The sequence below is a fragment of the Drosophila grimshawi genome, unplaced genomic scaffold (genome assembly GCF_018153295.1).
Source record: "Drosophila grimshawi isolate 15287-2541.00 unplaced genomic scaffold, ASM1815329v1 contig_1377, whole genome shotgun sequence".
NCBI lineage: Eukaryota > Metazoa > Arthropoda > Insecta > Diptera > Drosophilidae > Drosophila > Drosophila grimshawi.
Genome location: NW_025062900.1, coordinates 24,256,062 through 24,272,115, shown reverse-complemented (window position 1 = coordinate 24,272,115; position 16,054 = coordinate 24,256,062). Strand labels below are relative to the sequence as shown.

Below are 16,054 nucleotides of genomic sequence, written 5' to 3'. Positions count from 1 at the left end.
TATTTCTATCAAAATAGGTCGACAATATTTGATCACTTGGCATTTAAAATTGATAGCGAATATTTAGATGTGGATATGCAATCTTAAGTAAGCCTCTATTCCTAGCCAACCGAGGGAAAGAATATGTTGGTCATTTATAGAGATATTTAAGCAAATCACAAGACTCAATTGTGACGATATAAAATTTGACAAACTGGTCATAATTTGCTTTAATTTTCACGTGGTTTGAAATTTATACTCGCTCGAATAGTTGTCATTAAACGGAGAACTGGAGATGAGTCTGGCAAAGGGGACAGTGAATAACAGACACGTCAATCACGTATGTGTCTTCAGTTGGTTATGCTTCCTGCGTAGCCCAACGCAAATAGATAACATTATATGTAAAAGTATGAGTACACCTATATATATATACTAAACTGCATACGAGCATACTCATTTCTTTGTAAGCATATTCATACATAATGCATTTTGCGTGTTTAATACTTAATTAAATTAAAAATAGCTCACCCCTCTTCGAAATATGAGTACCAGGACGAGGATAACCAGTCTCTTTTGCTGCTGAGCCATAAAAAGGTTATTTGCTTCGCGACTGTTTCAGTCAGTCTTCATTTATTATAAATGAGTTTGGACAGACTAGGGACGGAGCTGGATTCTGGAATTGGGACAGGAGCAGAGTAACTACAATCAAGTTATTTTAATGTCAATTTGATACAATTCGGATCTCAATTCAAATATTTACATTAATTGAATGGGAATACTGATTATATAAATTTAGCGTGAATTTTCTCTCTAGATTTGATTTGCATATACAATAATCAAGGAAAAAACTTGCTTGAAAAGCTAATTCAATAAATATATTATTGCACATCACAACGTTCACATTTATTCTTCTAAGACATCATTTGGACAGAACAATAAAATACGATTTTAAATAAATGGCTGCTCCCCTTAATCACATGGGTTCTGTATAACGACAATGATGTAATTATCTTGCGGCATGAGTATTATCTCGAAATAGCTTGTGCGCATGCGCATGGATGTAAATTCGTTGGTGGCATCCAAATCTAGGATCACCTGACGCGCTTTCTCCGTAAGCGTACGCATGATGCCAGCGTAATGAACTGCTGTTTGGTTGTCCAACGTTGATTTGATGACTATGCCATCATTATCCACAACAAGGATGCCCACGACGTTCTTAACGTTCTGGAATCGTTTCAGCATCTCCTCCACTTCGGCGGACATATTCAAGCGGTGTCTTGAAGTGTCTCAAAGATTATTGTTACTCAGAATTGGAAACTCTCTAGAATCTCTAAAGACTTTGATATACGACTTAATAAATTTTGATGAAACCATAATTTTTTACAACGCTTGCTTGCTATAAACTAAACTCATAAGCTTCCGTGATTGTTATTTGAAAACTAAAACTCGGTTCGATATAGATATTTTCGGGTTTAAAATTGGTAAACAATTAACCCTTATCATTTCCTGGTGATTTCGGTTTAGGATGAACATTTGGCCGCTTAGCTGATGAAAACTGAAAAGTTGCCATTTGTGTGTGGAAAATTAATTGAATGTTTTTGATGCCGGTTCTACAGCTGTTCAACGAATTCCACAGACAACGCTCTAGAACTTTCCATTCGAATTGCAGATGAGCTGGCCAACATCAAGTTTAGTGCGGAAATTATGGCACACTTCCGGCCTTCCAGCCAGCCGGCCAGTCAGCCAGCCAGACGACCTGCCAACACACAGAGTACCAACTCCCTGCAGTCTGGTGTAAAGCTGTGCACTTTTGAAAATTAATTAAAAGTCATAAAACTCATAATGAAATTACCCACACAGACAGAGAGGATGAGACAGGCAACAAAAGCAATGTCAAGAGTCACCTTAATGCAACACTATGTGACTGAAAGAGGAGGAATCGGTAAATGAAACTTTGGTCAACAAGGTGGAGACTTGTCGGAAAATTGAACATTGACATTTAGCTCAAAATTTATTGTATAATTAAAAATCTCAAATGCAATTTGTGATGCGATATATCAGTAATGCATTGTGGGTAATTGAGGGGAAAATGTTTGAAAATGCTCAAAATGCTGTCAAGCGCAAAAAATAAATATCTGTCGTCTTGCATGTGAGTGTTCGGTTTAATGGCCAAATTTCATTGCATTTAATTTGTAGAATATATAGTGCATTTTTGCAAATATTGCACTTGCAACTGTTGTAATAAATGTTGCCAAAGCAATAGTGTTTGCATTTCCCTTCACGGATGTTTCCGCCACGATGCGTAAAATATTTTCAAATGGCATTTTTTGCAATGTGCAAACATTTGCTTTTATATGTTAAGAGTTATATCGCCAACAAATTGTTCTAGATTTTCTATTAAAATTGCATTTAGCCTCACAGTTGATTTTGTGGCCACATGCAGGTTTCAAATTAGGGATTTATTATTTAGACAAATATAATATCATGATTTTTCCTCTATATTTTATATTTTACATTTGACTAAACAACAAATACGAAAGTGGATATCCGTATTTTGACACCAAATACAAGAATTATAAAAATATTTAACTTATTCCTTTGAATCCATAAATGAAACTTTATGCCTGATATGGTACAAGGAAGTGGTTATTTGGGCTTGGTGTTTTAGCAAGTACGTAAAGACCATGAGGTGGCATAGCTCGAAAAATTATTATAATGTTAAGAAGTTCAAGTATTTGACTTCTTAAAGTAGTGTCGTATATTTGCTAAATCTTTGGTATATATAATGTATTTCGCACACTGAATTACAATTATTGATAAAACCAATCGAGCCTGGGTTTGTCAAGCGTTGGTTGAAAGAATTTGACCATCCTAGCGATACTAAAGAGTCTTAAATGGCAGTTGTGAGTCATATTCTTGAAATTAAATCTTGCATATAGTCTCACAATTAAAATGTACAACGTCGTCTAAATTGTATTACTATTATCAGCCTTCCTACTTACTGCAGTAAAGTCTACTGTATAAAGTCTTAATAATAATTCCTCTTTCCCTTTCTTATCGTTAAACAAATTGAATTAGCAATTGAAGGCCAACTAATCAATATTGTATTTAATCATTTTTTATATTTGTGCACAACTACATTTTTTTCTTATTTTATTAAAATAAGAGCAGGGAAGGCAGCAGGGAACCAAATCACAGCAAATTTAAACGCAATTTTAATGTGAGTCATGAAATGTTCCTGTTAATCTGATTTACAGTTTCCAATTAGTGCCAAAATATTCAGGTGAGAGTGCATTACCAATTATGTGTACCTTCGTTGCCTGCTGCTTATGTGGGTGTGGTGAACAATTGTAAGGGGGGAGGAATTGGCGTAATTCAAATTAAGGTAAATTTAAATTATGACTGAGCGCTTGGGAGTAACACGTGCGAGCACGATTTTAATTGAATTTTAATTGATACAAACATGTTGTAGGTGTTTTTGGCACAGCCAGACGAAAATAAGTACATCTTTCAGCCACACTGCTAACATAAAATATCCTTTGGCTGTGTTAGCAATAAGCTGATTTTCAGATTTTTCATTTGCAGTTCACTGGAGTCGCTTCGGAATCTCCAGTCATAAGCTAAATGCCCGAGGATACAATTTTAAATTACATATTATAGCGTTGGCATTATGCAAACACGCCCACAAAATGCCTGATAAAAGTCCTCCAAGCAGATAACATACACCCACCAGAATAACTGAGTGTGTGCGATTGTTAAGGCACTTTTTTCTGTTCACTCTATAATATGATGTTTGGTTATTTATTTTTTAAATTCAGTTCGATAGTAATTTTGAAAAGTTTATATATTTTTGGTGCAGAGTTTTGATTACAATAAATTTCAGTCTTTATATTAATAGGTTTGCTACACTTCCAATTGATTGTCGTACAAGCTTATGTACGTAAATATAAATAAATGCAGCCCACTTATTTCAAAAGCACCTCAAATTTCAGACTGCTTTCAAAATGTTACTCAACAAGGCGACCAAATTGTTGAAAGGGCATTAAATAAAAGCTACCTTTCAGCAACAAGAATGCCCGACTTTCAGACACTCCCCTTTACCTGCAATGCTTTTGAAGCTCTTCGATACCCTATTAAAGCAATCATTATCAAAACATAGCATGAAGCGCGAACTAATACTAGAGCACAGCTGTGAATATATCTGAATTGATATATTAATGTAATATGTACATACACCCGTAGTATATTTTTAGCTGGGTATAGAAAACCTTGGCATCACCTTTTTCAATCAACTAAAGAGCAGCTACTCATGTCCTCCTCCCAACTGTCCTCCACTCAGCCCCATCGCTGACTCAATAAGCTGGCATTTTATTTGCATTTTTTCGTCACTTGGTGTCTTTCTGGCTTGCTGCCCTATTCCCAGCAGTTTGCGAACTTCCACCACACCACCCTCACTTTGACCAAGTCACATTGGCGAACATTTTGACTGAGTTTTTTTTTACTTAGTACACGCGATGGCGTCGACAAATTCATCATCGTCTCAGCGCTCGTCTGTCAAGCGCGTTAAGGATACAATAAATGTCTTTCGTGGTCGCTGCGCGAAGCGTGTCCTTTCCTGGGACCCGCTCCACTGCCTGCTGGGCTTGGCTGACTGCCTGGCTGCGGTTAAAGCACCCGCTGAGTGAAATACTCTGTTGGATTAATATGCAACAACGTTTCGCAATTTTTTGTCGCCATTTTTTTGCCTTTGGTTTATTCATTTGCCTTGGGCCTTCCTACTCTGCTTGTTTTCGCCATCCTCTGGCTCAACCACCAGTCTAGAGCTAAGGCTCAGGTGCACTCTGCGATAACAAATTAAACAACTCTATGCAAGAGCTGCAAAAAAAAAAATCTTGGAATATAAAAATGCGCTATTTTTCTCCTTTGCTAGTGGAGTGGCAGCTATAAGCGTGAGAGGATGCAATCAGAATTGAAAAAAGATAATACCTCCAGTGTCCTTATGGATAAGAGATAAAACACGTATAAGCCCCGCTGCTTTCTATGTTCAAATACTGTTAAAAAAAAAGCCAAAGCTGTTTCCATAGTTTATTTTATTGAAAAGTAAACTATTCGCAAATGTTTTGGATTCAATCCAACAGAGCGAAAATAATAAATAAATTTAGTTTTGGCCATGAATAAACTGTGTCAAGTGTTGATATTTTATGCAGTGGTTGTTAAATAAAAATGTTTGTTCCCATCGGAAATTTGTCCGCTTTTTTTGATGTTTACTACAGCAATGCATACGTTTCGTTGTGTTCAGGCCATTCGATTTGGCTTATTGTCTTGAGTTCTTCGTAGGCCTGTTTGGCTAACCAGTGGAATGTGGGACTGCTCCACTGCATCTGTGTGGCGAAGAACTTATTGGAGTCAATGCTGTTTGTGCGTATCTTGCTGTAGCGAGACCACAAATAAACCATGCCACGCATCTTGTAAGTCCATAAATGATTCGGAACGTTACGGATGATATGTTCCAATTTGGCCGTGTCCTTCATATCTAATTTTTCCAAGAAACGTACATTCATTATATCGAAAATAGCGCACATTGTGAAATAATAATTCGTTGACTTCATCTTCAAATACAATTGAGCCAAGGACGTATCAAAATCGACTTTAAGATTTAGAAATGAGATATTGCTCAAGTTAATACCCTTAAACTGTTCGAGCTCTTTATCAATGCCAGCTTCGCACCACTTAAAGTCTTTCCACCAAATTCCCCACTTTCGGTAACTCATGCTTCGATAGATAGAACTCCAATCCTCGCGAATATGTTTCCGAAAGCGTTTGGCTGCAAGGAAACTATAGTTTGGTGGTTGATTTATCGGATTTGCAACTGGCAACACTGAGCAGGCAGCCTTCTCCCCACCTACAATATAATTGTGTTTACGTTGAAAGAACTTGATGGCGTAGGATTTGTGCTCCGGTTGTGGTAGCGGTTTTGTATCGTTTTTAATGTAAGGCATCTCAAAATCGCGTATTCGAAATATTTGATTTGGTTCGTTCATTTTCCGCCTCTTAGGTCCGCTGTGGTTATTTGGCTTATAGTTTGGTTGGGCGGCGCGTTTGCGTCCTCGGAAATCATTTTTGAACTGTTCGTTAAAATTCATTTGAAAATTCCCGACTTCTGGTAATTTTCGTTGTATTTTCATTCGGTTAAAATTGGTAGCATGATTAAAGCTTGGACGTTGACGATAATGTTTATTAGGGTCTGCATAGTTTTCATTGTTTTGGCTTGAATGTTTGTGCTGATTATTTCTGGAATAGTCAATAAAATTGTGCACCTGCGGCTTAGGAAAGTTATTTTCGATATTGCGCGAATCTGCTTCTATGTTATAAGCATCTTCAAAGTTGTGCTCACAACAATGGTCCACGTTATTATAATTGTTATTGTTCCAATAGGGTACAAACTGAGTTTTCTGCTCCACCCGAGGGGCATCATCAAAATTGCGTGGATCATCTTCTATATTATATACTTGTGGACTTCCGCGATGCGCATCATATGTTTGACGTCTCAGTTCCAGAGCTCGCACAGGTGCGGAATACATTCTATGATCCGTGTAAATGTCATCAGTCTGAAAGTCCACAGTACGTTGATCATAATCAGAAGTATTGCGACAGCTCAAGTTGAAGTTGGTGACGCGTGGCGAGGACGGAGTCCTTTGATGTTTCATCAGCTCGCGGATTTCATCTACGATAATGGCGTCCACTGCGGCCAGCCGACTGGAACCCAATTGCAAACTGAGGCGATTCACACGCTGTTGAAAGTGATCCAAATTAAACTCGGGCAGCTCGAGTGTCTGCACCGCCAGGTCGTGAGCACGTCTGCCGATGAGGCCCAAGCTAAACAACCAGTCGCGCCGCTCGTTGAGCTGCTCATAGTAGTTTGCCAGCTTCGCCGCATTGTCGACTTGAATCCGGCGACCCTGGAAGATGTTGGAGAACCGTGCGCATCGAAAGCAGTAAGTTTCATTTTTAATACTCACCTGTCCAAATTGTTGGGGCGATCCACGTAAATTGGCGTGATGCAGCATTTCGTATTTTCCACGTATTTTTAAATAAAAATTTATTTTCAAATTTTTCTTGCGATGTAATCAGCTTTGAGACTGATTTCGAAATGATATCCCTTTAGCTTTCCAGCAGCATTCGACGACAATCGTTAAAAGCAACGCACACTTTTTAAGACGAAATATTTATAAAAAGCTTTTGTCATAGAACTCGAAACATATTTCGATAATTTGATTAAATTGTCCAATGTTTTAAGAAATACAAGAATCGTTGAATGCTCCAATACAATACTAATTTGTGTATTTAAAATGTTTATAGCTTTTACCACTGTAAGTTGCTAACGTACTTTTCTGACTATATATGCATATTTGAAATTCAATCAAACATTTGTTTATTGCATATCCAATGTTCAACACATTTGCATGTCTGGAGCTCGCCGATTCAATTTAGACTTTAAGATGGATAAGCGAAAACACTAGAGCTGCTGCTCCATTGGCCCTGATAAACTTGGCAATAATTTATTACAATCACTCAAGTCAATGGCGATGGAGATGCCGGCGAGGACAAAAACGAATACGTAACATATAAAATATAAATGGATCTGTGCCTTATTCAGCTCTGCTATAAGGACGATACGAGAAGTGTGTGCAATATTTTAAAATTGCATCCCAGAGGATAAAAGAAAAAACATTGCAATAAAATGTGCCACATCGACACACGTCGCAAACGAATGGGCAAAAAATTGAAATAAATAAGATATAAAATGGAAACAAATACACCAAATGCCCCAACAGAGACTTCTCCTCCTCCGTCTCGTTCCTTCTGCTTCTCATCCTCTATATCTTTCTCTCTCTCTCTCTCTCCACCTCATCTCTGCTCAATCCAAAGCTCTTGAACAGAATTTATGCATGTGAGAGAATGCCCTGCAACTCGATAAGTGTATTTATTTCGGCTTGGCGTTGCAATATGAGTATTTACAGTACAGCAATACCAATTGGCAAAGCGAATAGTTTTGGCTGAAATTGTATCATACCCACATACACCGCCATGTGGAATCTATGGAATATCACTGGCAACTTTCGTTTGTCTGGGGTTTGTTTTGTTCGTATGAGTGCCGTGGCACGTTGGGTGAACACAATCTGCAATCCGCTGACTTGGCGACACGACCACGCCTTCTTCTTGCAATTAAAGCAAACAACAGAGTAAACTAATCTCGAGGGCCTCGTAAATTCCGTGGGGCATTCCTGTGGGGCATACCAGACAACACCAGACGAGACCAAACCAGATGCCAGGACACCAGGATACCAGCCAGCACAATAATAGTCCCCGCTTGTGGCAGGCAATTGAAACTATGCACGAAATCTGCGAACGTTGGCGGAATCACCAAGCTGGTTTTCTAATTTCTATTCTCTCCATTGCTGCTGGGTTTCTACACCTACCCGCAAACCCTTCATTAATGCACCGCACTTTGTTTATTCTTTGCTGCGATGCCAAAGTGTAAGAGGGTTAAGCGGATGAGAAGATGGATTAAATTTGGCTTATCGTATGTGGAATGCTTGGCCCAGCCAGTTGAGTTGCCGAGATTAATTTGCATATTAATTGAATGTCAAAAAGGACCAACGAGCTTAAGCTAAAATTTGACTCTTTCATACGAGCAGAAATCTTGACTGCAGGTAGAGGGGAATATATTAAAGATATATCTTAAACTTTAATTTAAAATGCGAGAATGCTTTACTAATTCGTAGAGCTGATAAATAATTACAAAAAAATAACAACAAAAGCAAAAGTAGAAGCTCTTAAACATGCCTATGTAAAAACTTCGACTTATATCCAAATATTCTAATATATATATTAAATGACAACAATAAGTCATGGATTCTATAAAATAATATTTAAGCTGCCAAAGATTACTTGTATTTCTTGTTTATATTTAAGTAAAGATGATTTATAGATAGTTACAGTTTGATTGACTAAAATGGCTGTCAAAGATGCATGTCCTGATAGACATAGATGTGCCCCATGAATGCAATAAATTACAATAGTATCATTTCAGTTTTGGTCTTTGGCTGATGAAAATATAAAGCAACATCCTTTCAAACGAGACTCATAAATCTTGAAGTGGCAGCTGCTTTCGTTGTGCTCCTTTGCTCCGTTGCTCCTTTGACACCGATGCGCTTTTTTATGCTCGGGCATAATAAAAATGCCGTAACCCGCTTATAACGCACTTCTAGGCCCAATCAGCTTTTGCACCAACCGGAGCAGCCAACGAGATGGCATGAGAAACATCATCAGGAACCGCTGTACGATATTGGCTGCTATGACAACGTATTCATCTGCCTGCAGTAGCTTTCAATGAAAGTGGAGTAAAAACTAAATTTTCGAGCTAGCCGTCACATGTCTCTCACTGACCTGCCAGCTTCTAATTGGCAGTTGCACACAGCAGCACATATCCAAGAACAGCACTAAGAACAGGAGAAGGGACAGATGCAGCGGCAGGTGCAGTAAGAGCAGCAGAATATACAGCAGACATATTATCTGAAATTTATATGCAGTTGTCCTCATCTACCACTTTTACGCTTTGTGGGCACCAGGTGAATGCAACTATGGTTATACCATACTCAACAGTATATACACTGAGAAAATCAATGAGTCCAATAGCTTTTTTAAATCACTTTTAACCGTACATCGGCATATAATATGCGTATTCATAGTAATTAAACATTATTTTTTTCAGGTCAGCTATTTTATTTATTGTTTTTACTGTAATCAAATGTCTTTGATATTCGATTTCATTTCTTTTTTAAAAGTATGCATATGTTGAATGTGATACTCGTTATACCTTTAGTATTTGTCTCAGTGTAACTTCTAATTGTTGCCTAACTTTTGCCGCTTGACCGCTTGGGTGGCCAACTACAATTTACAATTTTCGAGTTGGCTACTTATTCGAGAAGCAAATATCAGCCTCAAACAAACATTCAGTACAATTGAGTCTGGGCTCCGGCTCGAGACAGGGTTCTTTTGTACGTTGTGAGTTATTAAAGTTGATCATATATCCTATGCTGCTGCTTCTCTAACCAAGGAGACAACTGCTCACTATTGATGAAAAAGCAAAGAGCATATGAGTTTTCCAGTCTTGCCTTATTGTGTACTTTGGAACAGGGTATATCGTTCTCGACTTGTTGTGCATATTGTGATTCTATGTTATTTGCATAGGCTATGGGAGCTGCTATTTCCTCTGCTCTCCACTCAACCCTCCCGTTTTGCTTGCTTTCGGCCTGTCCAGGTTTGTTTTGGTTTCTTGTTTAGGTACTGAGTCTGCTGCTCGGCTTGGCTTCGACATAAACACAATCCAATTTTACCTTTCACAAACTTTTCTTATTTTGCAAATGCAACTGCAAAAATCAAATTATCCTTCCGCCATTTTGGAATTGAGCTGCAATGCGGCGAGAGCTCATGTAATGAATACGTGTAAGCAGAATGATCAGCCAATCTGAGCTAATTTTCGCGCATACATATTTGTACATACTGAAATTTAAGGCATGTCAATTAGGTGTTAAATATTTAGGGATTAAGCCAATGTGTTGCTTGCCAATTTAGCTAAGCCGCGTTTGGTGGCTCGTAACGTGATTTGCCTTACGCATCGTCTTTAGCAAAATGTGAGAGTTGAAACCGCAGCATCGGGTAACAAACTGTCGAAAGATTTTGATACATATAGCTGTATTCCAATAGTTAGAGGCATTTAGGCAGGCAAGCACAAGGATGTGGCAAGGATGTGACGGCACACTTCGCTGAGCCCGCAAATACTCGTCAGAGACCCCAAAGAGGTTTGTCGAGCTGCGACTCTTCACTTTCATCTGCCTGCATCAAAAGATATGCAAATCTATGTATACAAGGCTAGTTCTTTATATATCCCTCTCTCCCTACAACTCTCCCTTTTTGCCTGCGGTGGCAATGCATGTTGACGAAATGACTTGAAATGTTTGCATAGTTTGTTTGCCATAAGTTTTGTGCTTCTGGAAATTAGCACGCAAATTACAACAACCAATCAAAACGAAACCCGCTCCTCTCCGCCAACTAATTGGCTAGAAATGTGTGGAAATGCACATTTTAACCGATTTATTAAGATGCCAGCACATTTAAATGCAGCACAGAAACCCTACTTTAGGCTATTATACTTAAGCAAAAATCACTAAACTCTGTCTGTCTAGTAAAAGGCACATAGAAGCACATATGTATGTACCTCAAATCGAGAGTTGAACTTAAGGAAAATGTTATAATTGCATGCCAAAGTATTCATACATATTCAAATACATTCTTATGCGTATATGTATTTGAGTCAAAGCTATAAGGGAATTTACCGCTTGAAAACATTCGACCGTCCAGTTTCTTTAACAACATTTTCTGTTCGTTCATTTTAAAACGATTTTTTCAACGCGTTCGAGCGTAAATAAGTCAACGATTGTGACCTTTGAGTGAGCAGAAAATGTGTATTGAGAACATATCGGTTGATATATGCAACGATTCGTAAAGTAAAACTAAATCGCATAAGCTGGCTTGAAAGCATATCACAAAGCGTTCAATACTTTCGCAAATACTCAATCAAAAATAAAAGAACAATTCGTGATCTCGAAGTCTAAATACGCTTCTACATATTTAATAAAAGTGCGCTATATTTATGCTATATATCTATCTATGAGTTTCATTAAGCTGAGAGAAAAATGACAGATAGAGAAACCATATCTCGTAGTCCTGATAAAAATGTAACTGTAGACTGTAAGGGGTCGAATATGCCTCCGTTAACAAAGTCATGGTACCGCGTGCGAGAGTATACAAAAATGATAGTCAGCAAATTATGGCACACGGCAACCTTTTTCCAAATTATTGCAAATTCATTAAATGAGCGGATAACCACACAATTCGGAAAAATAGACGAATTTAACCCACACAAACGCACCCAATTAGCTCTGTTTGTTAAAGTTAAATGATACGTTTGGCAATTTTGAATTTAGCTTTTTGGTTGCCTCCAAATTGCAGCAACAAGAACTAACCGCACACATTCAAATGGGCAATTATCAACTCAATTAGCTAGTAGGAAGTGTGGAAATTTCTGTCAATTTTATATTTTTGTATACTCTGTTCATCAAGTGAGCATATACTGTTGATATAGTAGCCACGAGTTCCGAAGGAGGTACTCTATATCTTGTGGATAGAAAAAATACAAATCATAATAACATAATAAAGAGGCGATTTAAGTTTTCTAACTTGTTTTTAAATCACATAATGCAACTTACCAGGTGTGTGTTGCCTGCTGCAAAGTTTTCGTTGGTATAAGTCTCTCACTTAAATTGACAAATCAATTTAGCATCTAAACGCCACAAGTTTCAAACTCAATCTGATGCCAATCGGACGTCCACGCCTCAAATCCCAGGCTACGCTGAAGATAACTGACTCGAAGATACTATGTAACTATTATAAAACTGGAGTAAATATAGAATATTATGTTTGCAAAATACAAAAAAAAAATGACTGAGTTAAAGAAATAATCAAATAAAACAAATTATGGAACAGGATTGCTACAGGCTCCAGACTGTGCATGCAGTTTTGCAATTGAATTGTGTTATACCCTTCAAGCAATTATATGGAGACTGGGTATACGCATGGATATGTACATACATATATGGTTTGTTGGTTTGGTGCACATTTAATTTAGCATAAAATACAAGTAGGAAGTTTATATGAGTCAGCTGCCAAAAACTTACCAGTCCTTGCTAAACTTGTTCACATGGAAGAGGGGAAGTTTCTTTGCTCTTGCTTCAGACCAGATCTTGTGTGTGGAGGCAACTTGATGAACTGTAAATGAACTTTCTATCTGAATTCGATTTAGTTTTATTGTTGCATTTCGCTTGGAACACATATCTAAAAGAATATCCTTGCTTGAGGTTATGCTGATAGAAATAGCAGTCGTGGACAAGTTGTGTTTGCATTTGTGTGGGTAAGAGTGTATTCAATATCCGTTTGCAAGTCAAATAAATTGTAAAATAAAAATGCAAATGATTCACCATTCACCACATTGGTGCTGCTAAGAATCAGTTGTGGTTAGCCAGTTTTTAGATGAGATGAAACGAGTTATGTTGAGTTTATAACTCCTCTGCCTTAGCCTTTGCTGTGATCAGTTGTATTTTTACTGCACTGTGCCCAGTTTGCGGTCCTAATAAATGTTATCTCGTGTTTCTAATTTCATTAATATAATATAATAACTCTCTTGTTTGGCTATGCTTGTCTTCCTGTTTTGGGTTTTCTGTCAGCAATCACAAATTCATGCATACATACAGTGGGCGGTTAACAGCTGTGTTTATACCGAAGATCTTATGGTATATTAGCTTTGCGCAATGTCCGTCATGCTGTCTGTCCGTCTATATGAATGGCACACTTAAAGATAGAAATTTGAGCCTTGGAACATACGCGGGTATGTGCCCGCGTCAGTAAAAATTTGAGTGCTACGTCCACCAGGGGGCCAGGATATCGATAAAATCGACCACGCCGCCACCACGCCGCCACCACGCCCCTCACCGATAAACTAGAGATCGATAAAAAATTGGATGGCCAAACCCACTCCGCCTCTCTAAACCGATACAACTGTTTTTGTATAGTGATAACACCATACATCTCACACAATTTGAAAGCTAGAAAGCCTTAAAAAATCCGGAAATTTGTGGACCATGTACGCCCCCGCCCAGAATAACGACAAAAGCCTATATCTCCCGCAATTTAATAACTACAGTTGCCAAACATGGAAGCAAGATTATTAGGAACCTTCTCTCATAATTTTATCGCCCCTAAAATTTTCAAAATCCCCTCCTCAAATTCTCTTGTTCTTATTTTTACTGTGCAGTGCCGAATATTTGCATAGTTCCCTTCTTTTCGAACAAATTAATTTATTCATTAAAAATGTCTGCGTGCTACTTAAAAAGCTGCAAGAGCCAGGCTGACCCAAAGGCCGATTTCATCTGTTGTTGGTTGTGTGACGACGCAACGGGTAAGGGATATAATCGGCAATAATCCGGGTTAAAGTGGTGTTGCGAGCGATGCTGCGAAGTCCGATATTCAGGTTTTTATGAGACAAACTATACGGGGCTTCCAGGATCTTCGTCTATCATTCAATTTAATAGTGAAAAACTATTGAATGAGCGTCTTAAGCAGAAGCAATCAGCTGAGCCTGCTTTGCATCGAGAATCAACTTTATTGGCTCCGGTTCGGTAATTGTCTCCTGCACCACTAACGCCTACTATTGATAATGATCAGAAGTTGATGCAGTTTATTTATCCTGCACCACTTGTAATCAATAGTGGTGGCTCTGGTTTGTCCCATGCCAGCGGTTGCATCTATAAATCAGAGTTTTATTTCCCGTTTTGCCCTTGATATATCAGTAGATGATATTAAAGTCTGCTTACAGGCTAAAGTGACATCTACTAAGTAACGGATGAAAAATTTAATTTTAATTATAGAACAGAAATTTCATCTTTTAAAATAACAGTTCCGGTTGAGAAATTTGGCATAATTTTTTGTGCTAATTTCTAGCCGAAAGGCTTAGTAATAAAGGATTATACAAATAAAAAACGTTTCGGCCTCCAATTAAACTACCTCTAAGTCCTCATCTTCGAATGTTGCATCAAACAACTAAAATCCTCTCTTTCTCTAGCTCATCAGAATGTTAGGAGTCTTAAGAATACAAATTTTTTATTTATTATTTATTTATTTTTTTTATTATTTATCACATGTTTCTACATTCCGCCTCAATCAGATGTCTCCATCTATCTAAATCATCTATCCGCAAACCAATATATTTCTTTTATGATTTCTGATGGAGACTATTTGATTGTATGTGGTGACTTTAATCTTCCAGAAATTATGTATTGGCGATCCATCAAATTTATTTGTGTTACTCAGCTCAAATTAATTTATTGATGGGCTTCATGAGTTGTCACTATCTCAAGTTAATCCTATTCGAAACTGTAACGACAGCTTACTTGATTTAATTTTTGTACTATTATCACTTGCTGTAATCCACTTGTTTATCCTGAAGAGCTACAAACTCTTGACCCTTTTATAGAAACGGGTTCTACACGTAAGAATCGTTTCTTCCGTACAGCAGATTTTCTTAAACTTAATTAATTATTATTTGATACCAATATGGATATCGTGATATCATTTTTATTACTCATAACTCGTGTTGTTATAATAATTACATTCTTCACCGTAGGCTGAAATTTGCACAGATTCCTAGGCACGTTTATAAGTTTGTGAATATGAAACGCAAATTGTCTTCGTTACCAAACTCGTTTTTATGAAGACACAAGAGCAAGGAATGATCAGCCTGCAGCCGATCTGCTCTCTGAGTATTTTCAACCTACCTATTCCCCTACTAACTTTTCACACAATGTACCCTATCCTTTTGTTGTTCAAAGATCTAATTGCAGTTTTTGTTCTGTGATCACTGAAAAGTCTTTTCTTGGCGACCTACACTCAGTATTCGCCAGGTCCAAATGGATTCGGGGCTGTTTTTTAAGTACTGTTCTGAGTCTCTTTGCAAACTTTTACTTAAATTATTTACTTTTGCTGTTGATACTTGTTCTTTCCCCGCTATTTAGAAGGAGTCCTTTATTATTCATCTCCATAAAAATGTCTCAAAGTTTGATGTAAAAAACTACAGGGGTATTTCCAAATTGTCCACAATACCCAAGGCATTTGAGAAAATAGTAACAACTCGACTGCAACAGTTATGTAGGTCTATTATTTCAACTTTCCATCCTTGTTTTGTGAAATTTAGGTACATTTAAGTGTGCAAAACTTGAATAGAGAAATTTGTCAACACTAGAAAATAATATGAACTGCTGTGGTATGGGTATTTCGTAGTCCAGCCCACTGGACTTGTTATATTTAGACTTTGATATGCATCAAATTACGACCCCACTTTATCATATATTTATCACATTCCACATTCATGTTGAAATAATAAAGCCTGATATTACAAAAT

The 16,054-nt window shown here is 37.6% G+C and overlaps 2 protein-coding genes across 2 annotated transcripts; both read right to left on the bottom strand.

The window, feature by feature from the left end:
* Nucleotides 1–853: 853 nt before the first annotated feature.
* LOC6566512 (dynein light chain roadblock-type 2) lies at nucleotides 854–1,307 on the bottom strand. The gene has a single exon (XM_001993364.2). It carries the CDS (start codon nucleotides 1,240–1,242, stop codon nucleotides 949–951), a length of 294 nt encoding a protein of 97 aa, XP_001993400.1. The 5' UTR covers nucleotides 1,243–1,307; the 3' UTR covers nucleotides 854–948.
* A 3,743-nt stretch (nucleotides 1,308–5,050) lies between these two features.
* On the bottom strand, nucleotides 5,051–7,130 carry LOC6566511. Its single transcript, XM_032739333.1, has 2 exons — nucleotides 6,999–7,130; nucleotides 5,051–6,938 (listed from the first exon to the last, which is right to left on the bottom strand). Exons 1-2 carry the CDS (start codon nucleotides 7,044–7,046, stop codon nucleotides 5,247–5,249), a joined length of 1,740 nt encoding a protein of 579 aa, XP_032595224.1. The 5' UTR covers nucleotides 7,047–7,130; the 3' UTR covers nucleotides 5,051–5,246.
* Between the last annotated feature and the right edge of the window lie 8,924 nt (nucleotides 7,131–16,054).